The following is a 27,774-nucleotide window of genomic DNA, read 5'->3' as shown; positions in this document are numbered from 1 at the left end:
ATTTGACAGTCTGCAACTGCTGATTGAGTCTCCGAGGCGCAAAAAGGTCACTCCGCGGGATCTGCAATTGCCAACCGTCACTCAGCCGTGCGCCGCCGAAAAACTGACTCCGACCACTCCAAGTGTGCAGCAGTTGATCTCGTTTGCCACTCCAAGGGCAACGACAGCTGCTGGCGATGCAGATTCGGTAGCCGAATTCATCGCCTCGAAGAATGTGCAGCCAAGTACGTCTGCAGCGTCCGTGTCCGTGGTGTCCGCAAGTTCGCTAGTTGTCCCGTCTATCCCGATCCCACCAGTAAATAGACCATCCGGACCTCCGGATATTGCCACCACAGGTACTAGGCCTGTGGTGACTAAACCACCGGTGGGAGTCCCACCAAAACGACAAGTTTTTGTTTCACGGCTGGCCCCTGACCTCACATCTAATGATGTAATTGCTTTTATTCAAAGCAAAATAAAAGCCGTGGGTTTAAAGGTGGAGAAATTTAACTTCTCATATGCCAGGGAGATAGCCTCGTTTAAGATAAGCATCTCCCCAACTCAATTTGACACCATTTGCTCCGCCAAATTTTGGCCGGAGCATTTGGTGGTGAAGGAGTTTAAGGCTAAGAAGAAGAATAGGCCCCCCATATCCCTTCCAAATCTTTCCAGTGAGCCACCCTCAACCTCAACTTCCTCTTCCTCAACTTCCCGTCTTGCTTCCACCTTTCCAAAAAACTAACTTTTCTTTTAGTAACCTATCAGAATGTAAGAGGCTTGCGTAGTAAGCTCAGCATTCTTTTCCGGGATAGTGTTGCATTTGCTTCCCACGTTATTGTGTTTACTGAAACCTGGTTAAAGCCGGACATTCTTAGTTCCGAGGTTTTCGCAGGTCGGTACACAACTTTTAGAAAGGACTGTTCGTCTCGACGTGCAGGGGGGGTTCTAATTGCAGTGGACTCTTACTTCACGTCGGAACACTTCACAGTCCAAGTTTAACAGGAACTGGAATTCCTGTGTGTAAAACTGATTCTTCCCGCTTTCGCTATATTCATTACCTGCTCGTATATCCCACCTTCTTCGGATATTTCAATTTATGAGCAGCACTTGTCCGCTTTAACCGCTGTTTCTTCCTCGCTATCTGATAAAGATCGTATGATAGTTCTTGGTGACTTCAACTTGCCAGGAACTGTTTGGTCTTCGGTAAACGAGTCTAGTATCCTAGTGCCCATGTCACGACATGACTTTGTTGACGGCTTGCTTGACCTATCCCTGTCTCAAGTCAACCATGTGAAAAATTCCTTGGGTCGATTGCTAAAGCTGTGCTTTGTATCGGATCCGACCATAGTGTTGTTAACCCGAGCCCTTCCGCCTACCACCCTACTTTCGAGGTGTCGCTAGATATAGGACCAACTGTATTGGATCGGTCGAGTAGACTTCCTGAACGTGTCCGCTGCTTTCGTAAAGCCGAGTTTGCGATACTTAATAACCTCATTAGGGATTTTGATTGGTCCGCTTTGTACTTGTGCACTGATATCATAAAAGGCACAAACATTTTTTACAATGCTCTTGGCACATTTTTATACCCGATACTCAAAATGAGTATTGGGGTATATTAGATTTGTGGTAAAAGTGGATGTGTGTAACGTCCAGAAGGAATCGTTTCCGACCCCATAAAGTATATATATTCTTGATCAGCATCAATAGCCGAGTCGATTGAGCCATGTCTGTCTGTCCGTCTGTCCGTCTGTCCGTCCGTCCGTCTGTCCGTCCCCTTCAGCGCCTAGTGCTCAAAGACTATAAGAGCTAGAGCAACGAAAATCTGTGGCATCCACATTTTTAAAGATACGATAAAACCAAAAACGCAGAATCGTAGAGGATGACTATATGTTTTAGAATGTAAGATCTCAACCAGATCGTATAATTATTATAGCCAGAATCAAGAAAACAATTTCATTCTTTCTCGCTCTGTCTCTCTCTAACACACAGGTTTCATGGTCGATTTTGCCAATTGCAAAATATGAGTTCAAGGATCTCAGAACCTATAAGAGCCAGAGCAACCAAATTTGGTATCCACACTCCTGTGATATCGGACCTTGACCGTTTTGTGTCCAAATTTCGCCACACCCCCTTCCGCCCCCGCAAAGGACGAAAATCTGGGGCATCCACAAATCTCAGAGACTATTAAGGCTAGAGTAACCAAATTTAGTATCCGCACTTCTGTTAGATCTCACTATAAAACGTATATCTCAGAATTTCGCCCCACCCCCTTCCGCCCCCACAAAGGACGAAAATCTGTTGCATCCACAATATTGCACATTCGAGAAAACTAAAAACGCAGAATCATAGATAACAACCATATCTATCAGATTGCTGAATCTGGACCAGATCAGATAATTTTTATAGCCAAACGGAACAAATCAATTTGCACTGGCTACGCAGCGCCCGACGTCACGCTCAGACTGATTTTCTGTCTCTCTCGCACGCACTCTTTGTCGTGTCGTTTAATATTAGCGGCGTCTGCCGGAGGAGAGCATACTGACTAAGTATCGGGTATAACTGTAGAGTTGCGGTGTCCGCAGCAACTCACAACGTTCCCCCTCGTTTCCTTTTGTTTTGAATAAACAGCCGGTGTTTTCCTAACTAAATTCTAATTATACTTTCTAACCAGACAACAATCTGGAAACCTATTCATTTACGCGAGTGCATGCCTTTTGATTTGTGTTAAAACATTATTTAACTTTTTATTTTTCGGCGTCGGCTTGTGCTTGTGCTTGTGTTTGTGTTGTTGCAGTGAGTGAGTACGCATTACATTGCATTGCAGTCCGCTCTCGTCTGGTAGCTTTTGTTGTTTTATCACTCTCTCGCTATCACCTCAACTTCAATAACTGTTCTTTCTCTCTCGCTCTTTAAACTTTCTGAGCAATAGCGCTCTCTGCTTAGTAGCTCTCGCTATAACCGCTCTCCACTCTGCTCTCTTTTTTCACCAATTCCGCTTTGAGCGTTGTCTGGCACATTGGTCTGATACCAATTTGTTTTGCAAATAATAGTAAATAAATAAATAATAAAATAGAATACGCTGTGGTCTGTGCAAAAAAAAGCTGTAAGAAGCAGATCACGTAACTTTCTGTTCAGTAGCTCCCTCTCTCTCTCTCTCGTATTAGCTGCTGCTGCAACTGTTCTCCTCTCCTCCTATTAGCGTTTGTCTGGCACACTGGTTTGATAGCCATGTGTTTTGGAATATTTTTGGATTTTAATTTTGTTCAAATTTTGTATTATGGAGTTTTCTGTGGTATGTGCCTAAAAATCCTGTCGGAAAGAGATCACCCATGATCAGCCGTATACCCCCTGCTAGCTCTGCGATAGCTTAGTGCACGCAAAATGCGCTGGGTTTACGGGCCTCGTGGGCGATGCCAAAGCAAAACGTAATGGCTTGCACTACAGTTGTGAGGCATGTCGTGCGGTTGAGACTGACATGGTCATATTTATATTTACGATAGGCTTCTAGCCATGGAGTCTCAATTTGACAGTCTGCAACTGCTGATTGAGTCTCCGAGGCGCAAAAAGGTCACTCCGCGGGATCTGCAATTGCCAACCGTCACTCAGCCGTGCGCCGCCGAAAAACTGACTCCGACCACTCCAAGAGTGCAGCAGTTGATCTCGTTTGCCACTCCAAGGGCAACGACAGCTGCTGGCGATGCAGATTCGGTAGCCGAATTCATCGCCTCGAAGAATGTGCAGCCAAGTACGTCTGCAGCGTCCGTGTCCGTGGTGTCCGCAAGTTCGCTAGTTGTCCCGTCTATCCCGATCCCACCAGTAAATAGACCATCCGGACCTCCGGATATTGCCACCACAGGTACTAGGCCTGTGGTGACTAAACCACCGGTGGGAGTCCCACCAAAACGACAAGTTTTTGTTTCACGGCTGGCCCCTGACCTCACATCTAATGATGTAATTGCTTTTATTCAAAGCAAAATAAAAGCCGTGGGTTTAAAGGTGGAGAAATTTAACTTCTCATATGCCAGGGAGATAGCCTCGTTTAAGATAAGCATCTCCCCAACTCAATTTGACACCATTTGCTCCGCCAAATTTTGGCCGGAGCATTTGGTGGTGAAGGAGTTTAAGGCTAAGAAGAAGAATAGGCCCCCCATATCCCTTCCAAATCTTTCCAGTGAGCCACCCTCAACCTCAACTTCCTCTTCCTCAACTTCCCGTCTTGCTTCCACCTTTCCAAAAAACTAACTTTTCTTTTAGTAACCTATCAGAGTGTAAGAGGCTTGCGTAGTAAGCTCAGCATTCTTTTCCGGGATAGTGTTGCATTTGCTTCCCACGTTATTGTGTTTACTGAAACCTGGTTAAAGCCGGACATTCTTAGTTCCGAGGTTTTCGCAGGTCGGTACACAACTTTTAGAAAGGACTGTTCGTCTCGACGTGCAGGGGGGGTTCTAATTGCAGTGGACTCTTACTTCACGTCGGAACACTTCACAGTCCAAGTTTAACAGGAACTGGAATTCCTGTGTGTAAAACTGATTCTTCCCGCTTTCGCTATATTCATTACCTGCTCGTATATCCCACCTTCTTCGGATATTTCAATTTATGAGCAGCACTTGTCCGCTTTAACCGCTGTTTCTTCCTCGCTATCTGATAAAGATCGTATGATAGTTCTTGGTGACTTCAACTTGCCAGGAACTGTTTGGTCTTCGGTAAACGAGTCTAGTATCCTAGTGCCCATGTCACGACATGACTTTGTTGACGGCTTGCTTGACCTATCCCTGTCTCAAGTCAACCATGTGAAAAATTCCTTGGGTCGATTGCTTGAGCTGTGCTTTGTATCGGATCCGACCATAGTGTTGTTAACCCGAGCCCTTCCGCCTACCACCCTACTTTCGAGGTGTCGCTAGATATAGGACCAACTGTATTGGATCGGTCGAATAGACTTCCTGAACGTGTCCGCTGCTTTCGTAAAGCCGAGTTTGCGAAGCTTAATAACCTCATTAGGGATTTTGATTGGTCCGCTTTGTACTTGTGCACTGATATCATAAAAGGCACAAACATTTTTTACAATGCTCTTGGCACATTTTTATACCCGATACTCAAAATGAGTATTGGGGTATATTAGATTTGTGGTAAAAGTGGATGTGTGTAACGTCCAGAAGGAATCGTTTCCGACCCCATAAAGTATATATATTCTTGATCAGCATCAATAGCCGAGTCGATTGAGCCATGTCTGTCTGTCCGTCTGTCCGTCTGTCCGTCCGTCCGTCTGTCCGTCCCCTTCAGCGCCTAGTGCTCAAAGACTATAAGAGCTAGAGCAACGAAAATCTGTGGCATCCACATTTTTAAAGATACGATAAAACCAAAAACGCAGAATCGTAGAGGATGACTATATGTTTTAGAATGTAAGATCTCAACCAGATCGTATAATTATTATAGCCAGAATCAAGAAAACAATTTCATTCTTTCTCGCTCTGTCTCTCTCTAACACATAGGTTTCATGGTCGATTTTGCCAATTGCAAAATATGAGTTCAAGGATCTCAGAACCTATAAGAGCCAGAGCAACCAAATTTGGTATCCACACTCCTGTGATATCGGACCTTGACCGTTTTGTGTCCAAATTTCGCCACACCCCCTTCCGCCCCCGCAAAGGACGAAAATCTGGGGCATCCACAAATCTCAGAGACTATTAAGGCTAGAGTAACCAAATTTGGTATCCGCACTTCTGTTAGATCTCACTATAAAACGTATATCTCAGAATTTCGCCCCACCCCCTTCCGCCCCCACAAAGGACGAAAATCTGTTGCATCCACAATATTGCACATTCGAGAAAACTAAAAACGCAGAATCATAGATAACGACCATATCTATCAGATTGCTGAATCTGGACCAGATCAGATAATTTTTATAGCCAAACGGAACAAATCAATTTGCACTGGCTACGCAGCGCCCGACGTCACGCTCAGACTGATTTTCTGTCTCTCTCGCACGCACTCTTTGTCGTGTCGTTTAATATTAGCGGCGTCTGCCGGAGGAGAGCCATACTGACTTAGTATCGGGTATAACCGTAGAGTTGCGGTGTCCGCAGCAACTCACAACGTTCCCCCTCGTTTGATTCTTGTGTCCCGCATTCTTGTCCGACTAGATCTGGAAAACCCCTTTGGTTTACCAAAGAGTTATCCAGGCTAAAAAACTTAAAATCAAGACTTTATAAAAAATTTCAAGAAGTGGGTTCTCCTACTTCTCACTCTCGCTATGTAATAGCTCGGTCAAACTTTTCAGTTCTTAATGCTCAATGCTATAAGAACTCCCTATCTTGATGCAGGATACGTTTTTCTCAGGACCCTAAACAGTTTTACTGCTTCGTAAACAGTAAGCGTAGAACGTCCGCACACCCATCCCCGCTATCATTTTGTAATACGTCGGCAAATAATGATCAGGCAATTGCCGATCTTTTTGCCCAATTTTTCCAAACCACCTATTCTGAGGAAAGCTACTCTGGTCATCCGTACCCATACGGTTTACCGAGGTCGAACGGCATTTTCAGTCCCTTGTTAAATGAATGTTCCCTACTTCATTATCTTCGACTAGTTAAGCCGGTGTTTTCACCGGGTCCAGACGGGGTTCCAGGTTGTGTACTCAGGTACTGCGCCGAGGCTCTGTGTGGACCTTTGCTTAAACTATTCACCCTGTCTATTGATTATTCTTGCTTCCCCCCGATCTGGAAGGAATCGTTTATAATTCCTCTCCATAAAAAAGGTAGCAAGTCTGATGCAAAAAATTATAGAGGTATAGCAAAGTTATCCGCTATTCCTAAAATGTTTGAGAAGGTTTTAACTCCGCACTTGCAACATCTCTGCAAGTCACTTATATCTCCAACTCAGCATGGATTTATAAGGCGGCGATCAACCACCACGAACTTGTTAGAGTTTACCTCTTTCATTATTAAAGGCTTTCAATGTAACTTACAGACGGATGTTATTTACACCGACTTTAGTAAAGCATTCGACTCTGTAAACCATTCCCTTTTAGCGCATAAATTTGACCTTTTAGTGTTTCCGCCCAACCTCCTGAGATGGATTTCTAGCTATCTTTGTTCCAGGTCTCAAAGAGTCCTCTTCAAAAACTCCCTCTCTTTACCAGTAAAGGTTTCTTCGGGAGTACCACAAGGCAGCCATCTAGGCCCCTTACTCTTCACACTCTTTATTAATGACTTACCTTCAGTATTAACATACTCTCGAGTACTTATGTATGCGGATGATGTTAAACTCTGTGTCCAGTATAAGGACATTTCATTTCATTCTCGCTTGCAATCCGATCTCAATAACTTTCAGTCATGGTGTTGTGCAAACTTGTTACACCTTAATGCCTCGAAATGCAAAGTTATGACATTTCATCGTTCTAGCCCTTTGTTGGCTCCCTACACCCTATTTGATGGTTCTCTTGAGAGAATTACCCTGGTGGATGATCTGGGTGTTATGTTAGACCCCAAGTTAAAGTTTTCCGAACACATTTCTACCATGGTAAATAAGGCCATGGGCGTGCTTGGGTTTATGAAGAGGTGGTCAAAGGAATTTGACGACCCCTATATAACAAAGACTCTCTATACCTCGCTTGTTCGTCCGATCTTAGAATACGGCTCCTGTGTATGGTGCCCTCAGTACAAAGTACACCAGGACCGTATAGAATCAGTACAGAAAAACTTTTTACTCTTTGCTCTGCGGGGCCTTAACTGGGATGCAGGTGTGAGACTCCCATCTTTCTCTAGTAACGCTATTAGTAAACCTCCCATCCTTAGTTAACCGTAGAAAAATGCTTGGTGTGATTTTTATGCACAACTTGAGGGGTGACATAGACAGCCCTGATTTGTTGAGCCGCATAAACTTCACGATTCCTATTAGACTGACTAGAAATTTTATACCGTTGTTCCTTCCACTTTGTAGATCGAATTATTCCTTGCATGAACCGTTTAGGGTCTTATGCTCGGATTATAATTCCCGCTACCATATTATATCCACCACTAATTCTCTTCCTCTTATTAAATTATGAATCCTTACACACCTTTCTATTAATTAGTAACTGTAGTGGAATTTGTATTTTGATTGCATGCTTAGTTTCTTAGTAAGTTTAGTACTAATTTTCCTCGAATGTTAGTCTAATAGCAATCTTTCTTGCATGTTCGCGTTTGGTTCGGCTACGCACCGCGTCATGCGGCAGCGCCCCTCGGTCGGTTGGGCGGGAGGAGGGCTGCGTTTTGCCTGGGATCCGCGCGTTACAGCTTTCTGCTGGTGTCACACGGGCCACTTGACGGTGCAGTAACTGCATCGCCTCTTGAAAGATGCATTCATTGCATGTCAACGTCCAAAAAAAAAAAAAAAAAAAAAAATGCATTCTATAGTACTATTTTTTTGCATCTTTCCTACTTTGGTTCCTTCAGTTTCCAGAGAAATCTTCCTGGCCTTCCTACATAATATTGAATCTCTTTTGTACCAGAAGATTAAAATGTCTGATTTGCAATCGGATTTTTCTAAGTATTAACCTTTCTTTATTTTATACTCTATTCTATGCTACAATAATTACTTGGCTAACTGCAAGCTCAACTTAAACGCGATCCTAAAAAATTCCCCACGTTTGCTAATTATAAGTGCGATTCTTCACAACTTCCCTCTTTCTTGTACTTAAATGGTAGCTATGATGATAACGATTGCGATATTGCTGCTACTCTGTTCCTTCTTTTAACCTTCCCTCTTATCTCGCCTCATCTATTGACTTTCGTGATATGCACTTATACCCTTTCCCTTTAACTAGTTCAAGTTGTATCTATCCACCTTTCCATGGCAAAAATAAACTATTAAATTACTTAAAATCGTGTTACAGTGCCGTTCTCAAACATTGTGCTGGTTCTCTAACTTCTCAGCTCAAACACTTTTGTAGTTCCTTGTTTTCACAATCTCAGCACGGATTTATAACAAGTCGCGCAGTTTCTTCGAACTTTCTTCAATTTTCCACTTTTATAACTGCCGGATTTGCAAAACAGTGTCAAACTGATGTAGTTTATACTAATTTAAGTAAAGATTTTGATTCAGTTAATCACAGTCTTCTTATTTATAAACTAACTCTCCTCGGGCTTCCGACTAAACTTCTTCTCTGGACAGGTGCTTCCCTTTCCAATCGTTCTCAGCTTATTAAAGCTCTGCTTTAATTCGTCTCTCTCTAAACCTGTTTTTGGCTAGTCGGGTGTGCCTCAAAGTAGCCATCTCGGTCCCTTGTTGTTTAATTTTTTGTAAATGATCTTTCCCAAGTCTTAACTTATTCCCGAATTCGAATGTATGCTGATGATGTCAAGCTATGTTTTTCTTATACTAGGTATCCCGTGTCCCCGTTACTTCTTCAAAACGGATCTCGAAGCTCTCAATAATTGGTGTTAAGTTACATTTTTTCCTCTAAACATTTCCAAATGTAATGTCATGACCTTCCATCGCATTACCTTTTTGACTTTTCAATCAATACCATTTCCTCACAAGGCCGGAACAAAGGTTATGTTGTAGGTACAGAGACCAATTTTTTTCCAAAATTTCTATATCCGCTATTTTAAATAAAGGCAAAGTATTGCGTCGTGATATCAAAAGGTGATATAAAGAATTTATTGACTCTTATACCACTAAACTACTGTATGTTTCTTTTGTCAGGCCTATCTTAGAATATGGTTCCTGCATCTGGTATTTTCGTTTTGACGTTTATATGCAATGACTGCATCTTACAAGAGGTGATGCAATTACTGCACCGTCAAGTGGCCCGTGTGACACCAGCAGAAGGCTGTTATGCGCGGATCCCAGGAAAAATGCAGCCCTACTCCCGCCGAACCGACAGAAGGGCGCTGCCGCATGACGCGCGGCTCTTAGCCGAACCGTACGCGAACATGCAAGAAAGATAGTTGTTAGACTAATATTCGACGAAAATTTGCACTACATATACTAAGAAACCAAGCATGCATTCAAAATACAAATACAAATACCACAGCAATTACTAATTACTAGAAAGATGTGTGAGGATTAGTAACTTAATAGAGGAAGAGAATTAGTGGTGGATATAATATAGTAGAGGGAATTATAATCCGAGCATAAGACCCTAAACGGTTCATGCAAGGAATAATTCGATCTACAAAGTGGAAGGAACAACGGTATAAAATTTCTAGTAGGTCTAATAGGAATCGTGAAGTTTATGCGGCTCAACAGATAGGGCTGTCTATGTCACCCCTCAAGTTGTGCATAAAAATCACACCAAGCATTTTTCTATGGTTAACTAAGGATGGGAGGTTTACTAATAGCCTACTAGAGTAAGATGGGAGTCTCACACCTTTATCCCAGTTAAGGCCCCGCAGAGCAAAGAGTACAAGTTTTTCTGTACTGATTCTATACGGTCCTGGTGTACATTATACTGAGGGCACCATACACAGGAGCCGTATTCCAAGATCGGACGAACTAGCGAGGTCGTCAAATTCCTTTGACCACATCCTTATAAACCCATGTACCATGTACCATTACCATGGTAGAAATGTGTTCAGAAAACTATAGCTTGGCGTCTAATATAACACCAAGATCATCCACCAGGGTAAATATCTCAAGAGAACCACCACATATGGTGTTTGGAGCCAACAAGGGGCTAGAATGATGAAATGTCATAACTTTGCATTTTGAGGCATTAAGGCGTAACAAGTTTGCACAATACCATGACTAAAAAGTTATTGAGATCGGATTGCAAGCAAGAATGAAATAAAATGTCCTTATACTGAAAACAGAGTTTAACATCATCCGCATACATAAGTACACGAGGACTTGATGCTTGTTGAGACCTGAAACAAATTTAGCTAGAAATCGATCTCAGGAGGTTGGGCGGAAACCCTATCTTATATGCTAAAAGGGAATGGTTTACAGAGTCGAATGCTTTACTTAAGTCGGTGTTAATAACATCCGTCTGTAAGTTATCTTGAAAGCTTTTAATAATGATAAAGATAAGCTCTAACAAGTTCGTGGTGGTTGATCGCCGCCTTAAAAATCCATGCTGAGTTGGAGATATAAGTGACTTGCGGAGATGTTGCCAGTGCGTCGTTAAAACCTTCTCAAACATTTTGGGAATAGCGGATAACTTTGCTATACCTCTATAATTTTTGGCGTCAGACTTGCTACCTTTTTATGGAGAGGAATTATAAATGATTCCTTTCAGATTGAGAGGGAAGAAAACAGAATCAATGGACAGGGTGAATAGTTTAAGCAAGGGTCCACACAGTGCCTCGGCGCAGTACCTGAGTACACAACCTGGAACCCCGTCTGGACCCGGTGAAAACACCGGCTTAACCAGTCGAAGATCATGAAGTAAAGAATATTCATCTTACATGGGACTGAAAATTACGTTCGACCTCGGTAACCGTATCGTTTGGAAAAATTGGGCAAAAAGATCGGCAATGACCTGATCATTATTTGCCGACGCATTGCAAAATGATAGCGAGGATGGATGTGCGGACGTTCTGAGCTTACTGTTTACGAAGCTGTAAAACTAACTGTAAAACAAACTTAATTAGGACCCTTATAGACCCTTACAATATATATTTCCATCTGTTTTCCTTTGATACTTGTGCAAGCTTTGAATTGTTGTGTCAGAAAAACAGCCATAGCCATCGTACACCAGGACCGTATAGAATCAGTACAGAACAACTTTTTACTCTTTTCTCTGCGGGGCCTTAACTGGGATGAAGGTGTGAGAATGCCATCTTACTCTAGTAGATTGATAATAGTAAACATCCCATTCATAATTAACCGTAGAAAAATGCTTGGTGTGATTGATCCTTGATCTGTTGAGCCACATAAACTTCACGATTCTTATTAGATTTAATATAAACTATACATCGTTGTCCCTTCCACTTTGCAGATCGAATTATTCCTTTCATGAACCATTTTGGGTGTTATGCTCGGATTAGAATTCCCTCTACAAGATTATATCTACCACTGATTCCTTTCCTCTTATTAGATTAATACTCACATAGCTTTCTCTTAGTAAGTTTTGAACTAATTTTCCTCGCATATTAGTCTAACAGCTATATTTCCTGCATGTTCGCGTTCGGTTCGGCTACGCGCCGCGCGTCATTCGGCAGCGCCCCTCGGTCGGTTGGGCGGGAGGAGGGCTGCGTTTTGCCTGGGATCCGCGCATAACAGCCTTCTGCTGGTGTCACACGGGCCACTTGATGGTGCAGTAATTGCATCGCCACTTGATAGATGCAGTCATGGCGCAGAAACTTCCAGACTATAATATCGCATCAAAACAAAGCACCATACTCTGCTTCTGTATATGCTATCACCCGTATCTACGCGCCCTGATCAGTCAATGGATCATCAGTTTTCAACCCCAGCTCTGCTCAACCTAGCTTGTTGGTCTCACGAATCTTGTGTGATGTGGTAGCTAGAGCTGTTGTGCTCATCAAGAATCTGGACGGTGAATTCCCTTCAGCACCTTTCAATCTGTAGAGCAACTTAAACTTCGAAAAATAAAATCGTTGGCTGCATTTACAGGCATTGTAGGCTCAGCTTCTCAATAGAATGATACCCAATCGATCTCCTTTTAAAATATCGCATTTTGGAGTTCACAACAACCGTGAGGGCTATTGTAACAGACCTAGAAACCTCGGAATTCGTTCAATTTTTATTCTTGAAGCGTTCCTTCGAAGATTATTTGGCTGATTTGTTTTGCCAAAGCGTATTATTTAAATATTATTATGAAATGTTATAAGTCGACCCTTTAAATTTTGAATAAATGGTTTTTAAATAGGTTAAAAGCTGATGCATCCTTTTTAAATTGACATATTTTTCGGTTATAAGAAATTCATACGACTAAGCTTACCTTCATGAGTCTTCATATGGGCTCTTAAATTACACGCCAGTGCAAATTTTTTGCTACATATCGGGCAACCATGCGGCTTGTCACCTAGAAATATAAATACTTTTGTAGTGGTGTTATGGCAATTTGAAAAAATTGAAGTATAGCTTCTGTAACTTAATAGCCTAGCTAATTGATGGTATATTGTTATACTTTTGATATATGTATATCTATGTGAATAAACTCCTCGGCACTTGAATAGGTTGTCAGTAAAGTCCGTTTTCTCGCAAACCAAGCACATTGATTTGTTTTTAAAATTGAAGTGTACTGAATGATTCTTAATTTGATCAAAAATTTTTTTTTTTATATTTTATGTATTTATAAAATGATATTAACGAAAAAACTGCGAATTTCGATGTCATAACCTATCGCCACTTGAAATTTACACAGGGATACATTAACTCAGTTAAAGGAACTTTTTGTTAAAATATAAATTTGAATAATAAATAAATTTAATAAATAATAATTGAATAAATTTGAATAAACAAATGGTCGTGGCACAGCTTTGACCTTTGGTAGCTGATATTCTAAAATATTATTTATTCGTTTAATTAGATTTGACCGCTAGGAAAGTCCTACTTTTGAAAATATTCGTACAAAAATACTAAGATCGCGACTGGGACTGAATTCTATGATATTGTAGCAGTACTAATTTCCCTAAATCGCCTAATACCACTGTAAATACTAATACCACTATATTGTATATACAGCTAGTGAGATCCCTTTTGGATCGAGCAAGCAAAAAAACACGCATCCCTTACTCAAGTGCCAGACTGCAATATGTCAAAATTTAGCTCAATCGGTGCAGTACTTTTCGAGTTTTTATATGAGCTATAAACAAACAGAGCATTTATATATATAGCTATAAAACTTCGTTTCCTGAGTGTTAACCCAATACGTGCCGCTCCTAAACGTCTCGGCTAGTATTAATTTCACCTTGTTGGTTACTCCAGATGAAGTTTTGCCATATAGTATGTAGCAACATAATTGCATTAAATGCCATTTTTTATAAGACTTAATTTACGACCAGCTGTGTTGATTAACATATTTGTTAATTACTTTCTATTGCATAAAGAACACCTGGAAACCAGCATCACTAAAAACCGTATATTGTCACAGGTGAATTTTTGTATATATATATTTTATATATATAGTTAAATATCCGCAACTCGATTTTAAGTTTTTTAAATAGATTTTTATTTTACAAACTTAAGATCTTTATGTCACAAGATTATAATGAATTCCCCGACTTTACTGTATGTCTGCTTGTCTCAAACGGAACTGATTTCTCTATTGTTGGTTAGTTTCCATGAGCCCTTCTCTTGGAGCTCTCGACTCTGGCTTCGGGTGTTGCTTTCCTCGGCTGCATCTTCGTGTCGGTGGCGTACGTGCCTGGACCGATACTTGGGGATGCGTCGGCTTTGATGAAAGGCATCCGCTGCTGGCGATCGGTGTTGCATTACATGAGGGAGCTAGGAGTGTGATACTTCTTGGTTTTATGACTAGCTCTGATTGGTCCTCATGAGTGTCATGATTCTAAAGAATCGATTTCTCGCGAGTGGCGTGATTCTGGCTTTGATGAATCAATGGGGTCCATTGTTTATATTATGGAGGACTCTAGCTTGGAGTGTGGGAAGAATCAGTTATTGATTCTTGGGTGGTGTCCTGTTTCTTTTGTGGATGGGGTGGGTGAATTGGACATAAACATAATGTGTATGTGAAGTGGAGATAAGGATATGGATATTATGGATGGTCACTATATGTATATATTTTTTTCTCAAACTGGATTGAAAATCATTTTATATTTTTTGTTATAACTTTACGTATATGTAGCACCATTTTGCCCCCATAAAATAGTCTGAAGTCTATTAGTCGATCTATTCCGAACAAAAACTTAAGAAGCGTTAGTTTCATGAATATTTCATGTCAAAGCTTACATGGGCCACATATGATTTTATTTTCAGGTTAGATAGATATGCGTATAAATACCTTGTATTTAAATAAATAAGATAGAAAGTTTTTTTGAGCGATGTATTAACAAAAATACTTATTTACGAGTTATGCTTAGCTTACCGGTATGTAGAAATAAATGATTCTTTAGATTAGTTTGCTTGGAAAATCCGCGGTGGCAAATTGAGCACTTGTAAGGCCAAGAGCCACTGTGCACATACATATGAGCTTTTAAGTCTCCGGGTGTGGGAAATGATTTCGAGCACAAATTACATTTATGTGGTTTTTCCTAAAAAATACAAACAAAGCAATAAGTAAACAAATACTACCTATAAAAAAAATATGGCAACTTTTTAAAATTAAAACCAAACCTTGCCACAGAAAAAATAATAATTTATTAAACAATTGTAAAACCCCAAATTGATAAGAAAATTTCGTTTTTTTGTTTACCCGAAACTTAAAATGAGTATATTAGATTAGTGGTGAAAGTATGGATGCATGCCAAATACATCCAAAAGGAAGCGTTTCCCATAAAGTATATTTATTCTTTATCAGTATCAGTAGCCGAGTCGTAAAAGCCATGTATGTCTGACCGTCTTATTTGACGCCTAGATCTCAGAGAATATAAGAGCTAGAGCAATGAATTTATTTGTGATATCACATTGAAAGAAACTTCAAACTTTTTACATGTCCTCTCCGTCCACAAAGGACGAAAATCTGTGGCAATGTCAAAAAATAAAATACGAAAAAAACCAAAAGCGCATGATCATATCTAGCAGATATAGATTTGGACCAGATCGGATTATTATTATAGCCAGAAGGAAAAAATCTATTTTCAGTGGCTACGCATCGACGTCCACGCGCTTACTCATTTTCAGTCTCTATCTCACACATTCTTTCTCATGCACTATGTGCGCCTGGAGGGAAGCCACACTGACAGAGTATTGGGAATAAATGTAGAGTCTCGGCAGTAGAAATTGAAATCTACATATATGTAATTTATCACAATAAAAAACTAAATGGAACAAAAATACCACTATTCATTATTAGTTTTTGAAAGCCCAAGTCTTTCAGAAAATGTCGGCTGAGTTAAAGATACAAGGCTGAGGCCACCGGACGGGTCGCAGGTTGAGGATAGCGAACGACCTACTTCCGTTCGTCAGCTTGCAGGAAAAAAGCGGGTAGAAATGGCAGCAATACGTCTTAGAGATTCCACCCAATGGTTACCGCAACAGATATGTCACTCATGCAAACGGCACTATTTCGGGCTCCCTGATCACAGTCGTGTCTTCCAAGCGGAGGTCATGTCAATCAAGAAAGCTCTGAACTGCTTTCATGCAGTTGCCGTTATGGCAAAAAACGAAGAATTCTAAGAAAATTTCACCATGAAATTGTTTGTCTAAAATAAATTCCCAGCTCTCGCTGAGAATCATAACGACTTCAAGTTAAGTTAACCTTACAATGGTATTTAAAAAAATAACACATTTTGTAATCATAAGCTCGATTCTGATTCATCTTTATACAAAAAATGATTTAATCATTTTTTTAAATCAAGTTTTTAAATCACTTAAAAATTTATCAAATTGAACAAAATGGGAAAATCAGAATATTATTTTTATATTTTTGAAATTTTCAGTTTCCTACATTAAAATTTAAATACAATTTTTTTCCTCGCACCAAATTAGGTAATCTGGCTTTTGACTTTTATCTCCGGGACTATGTACAGTAAAGATAGAGCCCAATGCCCCAATACCACCAATAATCGAATTTAGCTTATTATCATTACTATTACTATGTACATATATACTAGTTAAACTCAATATTTATAAAATTTTTGTTTTATTTTGAGAAAACAAATAATACAAATTCTTAAAGAAATAATAACTTATTTTGTATTTTTTAAAGTCTCCTTTTGAGGATTTTTGGACTTTCTAAAGTCATTGAAAAAAAATCATCTTGATTCGGTTCCCTAAATGCGCGATGGATTTCCTGGATCTGGCAGTGGTATTTCGGTAAAATTTATGTACTCCAAAAAGTGCTTGCAGTAAATGCAAGTTCAAATAAGATGTGGATTGCTTTGTTTCAAATTTCTCGACGATTTTGTGGCATTAATTGCATTGACTAAGTAAAATTAAATAAATGTTTACTCCCCTTTAGCAATTAATTATACAAATTTGATATTTAAATAGATCAATACATGAACTTCTATAATGAAATTAGTCAATATTTTTAAAATTGTTTGAAAGTACACTAATTACGTTGTTGGGTTTGGTTAACAAACGACAATGAACAGTTTATCCGGGATTCATGTTGGCAAGATCTTCTTGGCTCAAACCTTCCGATACAGCTTTAGCGATTCGAGCGATTTCCGAGCCAAATTTGAGGTTGGGTTAAAACAAAATTATTTATAAAGAAAGCACAAACTAAATTGCCATGGTAATGGTGTCAAATTTATGTTATTGCTTCATCAATTACAATTTATTGTTTAAAAAGCTTTTTACTTTTCATTTCGTCGAAAAAAATGTTTTCGTTTTGAAAAGTAAGAAATCTTGCGGATTGTAAAAACGTGAGCACCAGTTTATGTGATTTCAAAAGTAAATCGGAAAACTTTTGTGAAAGTGAAAACCGAAGCTGAATATTTGTTTGCTGCTGCTTCTCAGCGGGAGCTAGAAATTAATTTTAGACACATAGTTTCATAATGAAATGTTCTTAGAATTATTCGTAGGTTCCGATTCTGGTGGACGCTTATGTGATCTCATGGTTTCTATAACCTATACGGAAGTGCTCTTTCTATAAGTCTTTTGGTATTGCAGGGATCCTGATCTCAAATTTGTTCGCACTTGTCATGAGAGACGAGCAAAACATGGAGAGAAAGAAGGCAACAGCGGCCGCTAGTTAGGTTCTAATGTTGACTATTGCACTCCGTTTATCCTTTTATTTAATTAGAATTTTATAATATTTCATCTGTTTCCAATTCCGGCTCTAATAGCGACCCGATTTTGTTTTTTTTTAATTATCACTCAATATCACGCCAATTGCATATCAGGCTTCAAACTTTCTCTTGTCAAAGCTGCTGAACTTTCTATTAGTGAAATGTGTTTTGGGGTTCTGTTTGACCAAACCATAATATCAATTTTAAATCCAACCGAGAGAGCCAAGCAAAACTTCCAACTCATTTTTAATTTGGCTTGAATACATTTGTGAGTCATCTACATATAATTAATAAGGTAACAGCTTTCGGTTAGATTCGTAAGCTGATTGTTTAATAATTAAGCTGATTAATTTATAAAATGAACTTTAACTCAAGCTTCAAGGATATGCAACTCTATCTGAAGTGGTTCGATATAAGTGTTTATATATTTTTTCATCAATAGTAATAATTATATAGAATACATAAAATAATGTACGTTACCTTTATATGGGTCATTCTGTGATAATATAGATTACTGCTCGCTGTGAACCTTTTTCCGCATACTTGACATTCGTGAGGCTTTTCTCCTGAATGAATTCTTCTAAAATTGTGAAATTTTGTTATCAGTAAGCTTTTTTCTATTTTTTTCGAGATAATTACCTATGCGTATTAAGAGAACTTGATGTGCTAAATCCTTTGCCGCATACCAAACATTCGTGTGGTTTTTCGCCTGAAAATAGTATATAAATAATGTACACTTATTTATATTTGGACTTCATAAAAGATAGTTGAACCCATTTAAACCCGTTCCAACACAACTCCACATGGGGCCAGACTGCCGATATTTTATCATAAATTCGAAAAGGTCAAGAAAATCTTTTTGAATTACTGTTTCATAGTTCGAATAATAAGCTGCCTTGGAAAATTGCATTCATAATTTTAAATTCAAATGCAGCCCTGAAAGGTTTTCAGAAGCCCAGGAAATGAGAGACAAAGATTACAGAAAATACAGGAATATGAATACGAGCAAGACATCACGAATTAAGCAAAACCAAGATCTTTTCAACATGTTGGCAGCCTCATCAGATCCATATATTTCATTCATTAGATATGTGAGATCACAAAATAAATCGACAAGCAATTATTATTCAGAAATGATCAGATATTCCTCCCACAAAACAGGATGTGAAGGAATATTTTACAGAAACAAACAAATTCAGCCAATTACAATTTTTTAATGCTGAAAATTAAATAAAAAATAATATTTTATAGTAAAATTACCATTATAAGTACTTTATCGATCTAAAAAAAAATAAAAATGTAGCATTTTATATAGGAAAATATGCACTGCCAACAGAGTTCAGCTTTAACCCATTATTGTGAAGCTTTTAGACATTGTAGCATAATTTACTTAAGCAGATTACATTTTTAAAGATTTAATTGTTCAGAAGTTATTAATTTAGCAAGCTGAAACGGCGGAATGTACCACTGCGCGGCGTTCACCGCAGCGTAACTCTTAAGCTAAGTAGTCTTTCGGGTCATCTTGTGACATTTACTAACTATGTTAAATGAATGTAAAAAAAGTATATTAACGAATTTATATTCAATTAAATGCGATTATAAGGGTCGCATAATTTTACGGGTATTTCCATTTTGTGGATTAGGCTGAATTTGTCTATAAAATGCTGCTCAATATTTGAATTGATATCAATAGAATTTCTTCCACTCTTGCGAGCTCGATATTTAATCAACTGAAGACATATATGTTTTTATCTCAAGCACGGAGAAAAATTTGACATAAGTAAAAATTAATGATCTTTGAAATGAATTTAAATTGGAAGGAGTAATTTAAAGAGATTCATTTTTAATGGTTATTGTCTTAAGTAAGCATAAATAGAATAAATATATAAATAATCATCATCACAGCAATAATAAAATAAAATCACAGCAAAAACAACAAGTAAAAGATGCACCATATATGTTGGGAGTGGGTGTGTTCGGATCGGTCTGAAATTTAACTCATTTCTTTTATGTGTCGGAGATGTATGTGAATGATGAGAAGAGAAATGCCAAGCATTAAAAAATAGTAATAATAAAGAAAGAACCGAAACTAGTGGAGTTATGTCTGTTATGCTTTCAATTCGCATTTTTGCTTAGAGCGAGGCTGGAGAGTGTGATAGATTCATCTCAGCCGAGTGTGGCGCGGTGCTGTTGGATTGGAGAGAGCGAGATCAAAAAGAAATTGAGGAAGGAGAGCAATTCAATGGGGCAATGCTGCCATTCCGGCCCAAATTCCAAAGCCGGAGATACGGCTGAAATGTATCTTCAGGAAGATACTGGCATTGTGGACAATACCAGAGGCAAGTCTTTATCCCCAAAAGCGGGAAAGGGCTGACACTCAACTCCAAAAGACTTTAGACCAATAAGTCTATCGTTTATCCCTCTCAAAACTCTTGAGAGACTTATCAGGCGACAACTGAGGACAATTATAGATCTTCAGATGCTGTCATGCACACAACAAGACTGCCGGAAAGGAAAATCTACGGAAACGGTACTTTATGAAGTAATCTCAGTGGTAGAGAAATCTCTGCATCCCAAAAAATACTCTTTAATAGCTTTTCTCGATATCGAGGGGGCCTTTAATAACATCGTAACGGGTGCCATTACGGAACCGTCACTTGGTTATGCTCATTGATCAATTGCTCAATTTCCAGTCTCGTCTTCTATGGAACATATCAGTCAACAAAACTCTATGTGACCTGGAAGGGAGGGTCCCAAAGTTTTGGCCCACGCGGACGACGTTGAATTTATCTTCTCGGGGAAATACCCTCAAACTCTCTGCGACTTAATGACCGCAAAGCTGCGTGAGCTTCCATCAGAAGGGACAGAATCGAAATCCCTCGTAAACGGAACTGCTGTTATTCACAAATAAATACATGGTTTCGGCTCCCAGGCCCCCATATAGAAAATCGATGCAGGCTCTCCCTCAGCGCCAGTGCTCGTGAAGAAGGAAACGACAGCCCTCTCCACCTGCAATAGTTCCATTGGCTTAACATGGGGCAAGAACCCAATTATAGTCCAATCGATATATTTAGCAATAGTTAAACCAAAACTCCTCTCCGCGATCACGAAAAAAATGGGCAATCTGCAGCAGTGGAGCTCTCCGCACCATCCCAAATGATGCGCTAAATTCCATCATATGCCTACAAACCCTTGATCTTGCACGAAAAAAAGAGGAAGTGTAATCCCTCACAGAGACGGCTGGCTAGAGGGCCAGGCGCAGATGGGGTCACAAACATCTTCACGGATGAATCGAAGCTGGACAACAAGGTCGGAGGCGGATGTCATATCAATCAGCGAAATCTTGGGCTGCCTTCAAGCGGTTACCGCGAGAGCTAAGCTGCGATCAAATCACTATTTGCAATTTCATCGAACTCGGCCACCGTGGCAAATGTCTTCATGAGATGGCTCAGCAATTTGCCTTATATGGGTCCTAGGCCATAGCAAACGAGCTGGCCACACTTGGTACTACATTCCCCCTTCTTAAAGACAAAGAGGGTATTTGTATGCCAATGGCTACTTTTGAGCTTATTAAAAATGAGCAATTCCAGCGACTAACAGACAATAAATTAGCGACACGATGTCGCATAGCTCACTAAAATGGGCAGACATAAACAGGAAGCGCACCTCTGAGTTCGGCATGCTGTTATACGTTCCCTCACAGGACATTGGCTACGCATGACTGATATTTTGGAAATGTCTACAATATATCCCAGACTCTTCAAATGAGCATCCAGATGGGACAACTGCTGACATCGCGTCTCACAATGCAGAAGAGGGAAGAACCCAAACGGTCCCACAACGGCACGAAACGGGCGGCCAGTGAGTCGACAGCCGCCTCTACTTAATCTAACCTATATATGTATGTCATTACAATTAACTGTACCCACATTTAAGTCTGTAACATAATTTTTAAATTTTTTTTTTTTTTAAATCGGTTGTCTGGCCGAAAATCGATCAACTTTATGTAGATGCTACATATATATGTACATATTTTAACATTTTTATTTATCTCTTCTGCTTTCGCCTGTATGCAGAGGTCGATTTTTCATAAAAGATATACAAATTAACAAAACACTATCTTTGATCCTTAAAGCTTGATATGATGTGAAGTATGTAGCCCATTATGGTGCCGTTGGGTATTGAAATTATGAGACTTGAAGAATTGAAGCGCAGACCAGAACGGAAAAACGAATCTGAATTGCAAAAGGAAAAAAATGGATTTATAAACCATTTAGCTTGTGCCTTCATTACACATATTTTTTTTTAATCCAACCTCAAATTCGGTTGGGAAATAATTTATCAGCGCAACAATATTAGTTGACGCAGCTCGACACAGACACAGGGTAAAGACAGCTGTTTTAATAAATTAACAATTAAATAAAAATGTGAGTGCAACAAATACATTTTTTTACCACTAGCAATTTAAATTTCAATATGCATGATGTTACTAAATAAATGAAATACACAGGTATTACATCTGAAATACCCTGATCTTCTTAAATCACGCACTTTCTGCCGTCGTTTTGCTTCAAAACAAGCAATGGCATAATAAAGGCATTTTTATCACACTGTATATTTATAAAAAGCAACCAGGTCAGCTGTTTTAGTTTACCAGAATCGATGAGAAAATAAAACACATCAATAACAAAAATTTGTGAAAACTGGAGCACCTTAAAACGAAAAATTTTGGCTGAAAACGTAAACTGCAAAAGTAAGCGAAACCCGGAGCCTGTCTGTGTATACAAAATTTGGTTACTCTAGCTCTTATAGCCTCTCTCATCGGGACGGACAGGCAAACACGGCTATATCGACTCGGCTATTGATGCTGCTCATGAATATATATACTTTATGGGATTGGTTACGCTATCACCATTAATCTATAAACCGGATCAGAAACCAGTAGTGGTAATTTTCAAATTAATATATTTATATATATTTGCTTATGCAGTATTTGGTAAAATTTCGATAAAAACATTTTACATAATAATATTGCGGATTTGTGTTGAGATGAAAGAATTCTATTGATGTCGACTGGAAAGATCCAACTGAAGCACTAGCGTTCATTCAGCGGTCAAAACAAAATTGATCGGAGAACGCTGAATGTTCGAATGGAGCAGCAGAAATTTAATGAACTGCACCAGGAAACCAAGCGAGAGTTACTCCAGCAAATTGCGAGCAGCCACGGCGATGCCAACTTCCAAACAGAGCTGCCGCAATTTTAAGGGAATCCAAAGAGTAACGTATGTATGTACATATTATAGATTTTTTCTAGCCAATACGATTGTTAATTTACTCATTCCAACTTGCACAAAAAATTTACAATTCAGACCAAAACGATTTTAATCTTATGGTCATCACCTGTTTTTTAATGGATGGCGGAAGTGATCAGTCTTTCTTTGACATGTTTCGAAAATTCCCACCGTTCTCCCAAGATGGTATCTGTATAAAGTTAATAAAGTAAAAACTACACTGAGGCAGAGGTAGCAAGATGTTGGTAAAGATAAAATGTGGATATTGCAGGATTGTTCAAACTGCTGCAACTTAGCCGCTTAACCATAAATTTTTTAATCGATACCTTAAGTTCCTTAAAGCTAGATGTATCATAAGTAAGTTAAATGAAAATTACCTCTAAAAAAATAAAAATACATTTTTTTTTAATTTAAAAAAAATATGTTATTCTTAGTTCATTAAAGAAAATGTTTGAGTCAATCAAAAAATGTCGGTTTGGTACCAGAAAAAAAAAATACAATAACAAACCTGTATGTGTCCTCATATGTCTTTTTAAAAGACTCGGTCGATCGAAGGACTTATTACAAACGTCACAGGGTAACAGAGACCGCTCATTTCTCATAGCTCGTCTTTTTGGTGTCTGATATATGTAATTATTAATAGCTAAAAATGAATCATTTTCAAAAGATATTAGCCTAATTGATCATTCGTAGAATGAATAAACTGTAACCTAATACCTGAATAATTGCCTAAAACTGTCTTATGTTCGTCTTCACTTGCTGGAGGAGAAAGCGGTAAATTTGGTAATCTATACATTAATGATAATGATAAATCCAGTGGAGTGTCTAAAAAGAAATTATATTATAAAGTTTGAGTAGGACATGCAAATGCGACACACTTTATTTCACTGTGCGACTAAATTTAAAATTTTGAATGTACTTTACAAAATTAAATTGTGGGCCAATATTTCATGCCGATACTTAAAGTTCGAAATATTCCCAAAAACTGTTTTTTATAAATTAAAAAACCGCATTATGGTGGAAAATTCTAATTATGTGATAATGAGATTTACTCAACCTACAACCTAATTTTTGTTTCGTGAAAAGTATAAAATCACTGTCGCACAGTGTTATTATTGTTGCTATAGACGATAAATGAATATTAGTATTATTTTTTAATCTTGCCTACCTTTTACAAAGGATTCCATTGCTTTTCTATACAATATTGAGTGTAAATGTGTAACAATACTCTGTTCCGGCCGTTCTGGCAAATAGTATACTACCAATTCTTGATGTATCATAATTGCTTTAACTACCTCATACATAGGATCGCCCTTGACCTTTGTGCAGATAAGATTTACGTTGGAATCATATGAAGAGGAAACTGTAAGGAATCTTATCCAGTTACAGTGATGTACTCGTTTTCCGTATTTGTATGAAACTTCATCATATAACCCAAATTTATATCGAGACTGAAACAAAAATGAATGAATTAGTTATGTTATGTGATGGATATTATGGATTAAGATGATTAGAATTAATCAACTTGGCCATATACTATGTAACAAGAACCAAACTCTGGAGTTAGAACTCTTGTATTAGCAACTCACGGAAATTAATCTTTAATAACAACTCATTTTCACTTCCATATAGGATTTTGTTTAAATATTTAGAGCTAATAATATTATTGTCTAATTTTATACTACTTTCCTCCTTTTACTTTGCCAACACATGCCAGCTTTTTATCAGTCATCGGGAATTCGACATTTTGAGGGGTGATTAGTAATAAATTTAGCAATTTATATATTTAATATATACATTTATATGAAATATATTTAAAATTTAATAAATATTAAGTCAGCCAATACGGTATTCCACGTATTAAAAATATATATATTATATTGTGTATTATTAATTATTCAAATGGTTTTTATTATCTTAAGAATATTTAGATTTTCGAAAATCGGAAGCAATTTGACACGATTTGTCAAGCCGCCACTTTTTGCGATTTGCGTTAACCTTAGCTGATTGATTTTATTTTTATACCCGATACTCAAAATAAATATTGGGGTATATTTGATTTGTGGTAAAAGTGGATGTGTGTAACGTCCAGAAGGAATCGTTTCCGACCCCATAAAGTATATATATTCTTGATCAGCATCAATAGCCGAGTCGATTGAGCCATGTCTGTCTGTCCGTCTGTCCGTCCGTCCGTCTGTCCGTCTGTCCGTCTGTCCGTCCCCTTCAGCGCCTAGTGTTCAAAGACTCTAAGAGCGAGAGCAACGATGTTTTGGATGCAGACTTCTGTGATATGTCACTGCTACAAGAATATTTCAAAACTTTGCCCCGCCCCCACAAAGGGCGAAAATCTGTGGCATCCACAATTTCGACGATACGAGAAAACTAAAAACGCAGAATCGTAGAAGATGACTATATCTTCTAGAGTGCAAAGTCTCAACCAGATCGTATAATTATTATAGCCAGAATCAAGAAAACAATTTCATTCTTTCTCGCTCTGTCTCTCTCTAACACACAGGTTTCATGGTCGGTTTTGCCAATTGCAAAATATGAGTTCAAGGATCTCAGAACCTATAAGAGCCAGAGCAACCAAATCTGGTATCCACACTCCTGTGATATCGGACCTTGACCGTTTCGTGTCCAAATTTCGCCACACCCCCTTCCGCCCCCGCAAAGGACGAACATCTGAGGCATCCACAAATCTCAAAGACTATTAACTAGAAAAACCAAATTTGGTACACACACTCCTTTAAGATGTCACTATAAAACGTATATCACAGAATTTCGCCCCACCCCCTTCCGCCTCCACAAAGGACGAAAATCTGTTTCATCCACAATATTTTAGATTCGAGAAAACTAAAAACGCAGAATCATAGATAATGACCATATCTATCAGATTGCTGAATCTGGATCAGATCAGATCATTTTTATAGCCAAAAGGAACAAATCAATTTGCACTGGCTACGCAGCCCCCGACGTCACGCTCAGACTGATTTTCTGTCTCTCTCGCACGCACTCTTTGTCGTGTCGTTTAATATTAGCTGCGTCTGCCGGAGGAGAGCCATACTGACTTAGTATCGGGTATAACTGTAGAGTTGCGGTGTCCGCTGCAACTCACAACGTTCCCCCTCGTTTTTATTGATTAACTTTTTCTAGTTATTTAAATTTAATTTATTTTAAAGGTAACCTTTTTATACCCGATACATAAAATGAGTATTGGGGTATATTAGATTTGTGGTGAAAATGGATGTGTGTAACGTCCAGAAGGAATCGTTTCCGACCACATAAAGTATATATATTCTTGATCAGCATCAATAGCCGAGTCGATTGAGCCATGTCTGTCTGTCCGTCTGTCCGTCCGTCCCCTTCAGCGCCTAGTGCTCAAAAGCCTATAAGAGCTAGAGCAACGATGTTTTGGATCCAGACTTCTGGGATATGTCACTGCTACAAGAATATTTCAAAACTTCGCCCCGCCCACTTCCGCCCCGCAAAGGACGAAAATCTGTGGCATCCACAATGTCAAAGATACGAGAAAACAGAAAACGCAGAATTGTAGAAGATGACTATATCTTCTAGAGTGAAAAATCTGAACCAGATCGTATAATTATTATAGCCAGAATCAAGATAACAATTTCATTCTTTCTCGCTCTGTCTCTCTCTAACACACAGGTTTCATGGTCGGTTTTGCCAATTGCAAAATATGAGTTCAAGGATCTCAGAACCTATAAGAGCCAGAGAAACCAAATTTGCTATCCACACTCCTGTGATATCGGACCTTGACCGTTTTGTCTCAAAATTTTGCCACACCCCCTTCCGCCCCCGCAAAAGACGAAAATCTGGGGCATCCACAAATCTCAGAGACTATTAGGGCTAAAGTAACCAAAAATGGTATCCGCACTCCTGTTAGATCCCACTATAAAACGTATATCTCAAAATTTCGCCCCACCCCCTTCCGCCCCCACAAAGGACGAAAATCTGTTGCATCCATAATATTGCCGATTCGAGAAAATTAAAAACACACAATCATAGAGAATGACCATATCTATCCGGTTGCGGAATCTGGATCAGATCGAATAATTTGTATAGCCAAAAGCAACAAATCAATTTGCAGTGGCTACGCAGCGCCTGACGTCACACTCAGAATGACTTTCTGTCTATCTCGCACGCACTCTATTAGCGGCGTCTGTCGGAGGAAAGCCATACTGACTGAGCATCGGGTATAAATGTACAGTTGCGGTGTCCGCAGCAACTCACAACGTTCCTACTCGTTTTAATATTACACCTAGTTTTAAAGATCTTTTGGAATATTAAAAGACGATTGAATGAAACTGTCAATAGTCCAGAATATTCTGGGAAATATGATGCTGTCAAACGCAAAACATAAATTTTTTGAATGTTTGCAATCATTTAAGCAAGTACCAAAACTGTTTTTCCAACTGCAAAATTTTAGAAAATCAATCGAAACGGATCTGTAATTTGTACCCAAAGTATCTCTGCGTCGGTGTAAGTAGCTCTGGTTTTCCTCGGAATACGATCGTGTGTTTACCTAATATTAAAAAAATCTTTTTTTTTTTTTATAAACAGTAATTGACAACACGATCAACATAGAAAGAAATTTATTTTTTACCGAAACGTACCAAAAGATATACGAGTCTGTATAGTAAGTATGAAAAAAATTGTGGTATTAAACCAGAACATTTTGT

At 38.8% G+C, this 27,774-nt stretch overlaps 1 protein-coding gene across 2 annotated transcripts in view; it reads right to left on the bottom strand.

Annotated features, from left to right (window-relative positions):
- The window catches only part of LOC117188796 (zinc finger protein 271-like), a 68,942-nt gene that overhangs the window by 17,565 nt on the left and 23,603 nt on the right, over positions 1-27,774 (bottom strand). The window contains exons 4-10 of one of the 2 annotated variants that reach the window (XM_033393188.1): positions 24,243-24,525; positions 23,792-23,899; positions 23,583-23,717; positions 18,423-18,492; positions 18,264-18,363; positions 14,975-15,140; positions 12,866-12,949 (exon numbers count right to left, since the gene is read on the bottom strand). In XM_033393188.1, the coding sequence (XP_033249079.1) occupies positions 12,866-12,949; positions 14,975-15,140; positions 18,264-18,363; positions 18,423-18,492; positions 23,583-23,717; positions 23,792-23,899; positions 24,243-24,525 (946 nt within the window). The remainder of the gene's footprint in view (positions 1-12,865; positions 12,950-14,974; positions 15,141-18,263; positions 18,364-18,422; positions 18,493-23,582; positions 23,718-23,791; positions 23,900-24,242; positions 24,526-27,774) is intronic. The other variant, XM_033393189.1, reaches the window with a different exon arrangement.

Source organism: Drosophila miranda, chromosome 4, assembly GCF_003369915.1.
Source record: "Drosophila miranda strain MSH22 chromosome 4, D.miranda_PacBio2.1, whole genome shotgun sequence".
NCBI lineage: Eukaryota > Metazoa > Arthropoda > Insecta > Diptera > Drosophilidae > Drosophila > Drosophila miranda.
Note: the sequence above shows the minus strand (reverse complement) of the source record. Positions and strands in the feature narration are given on the sequence as shown.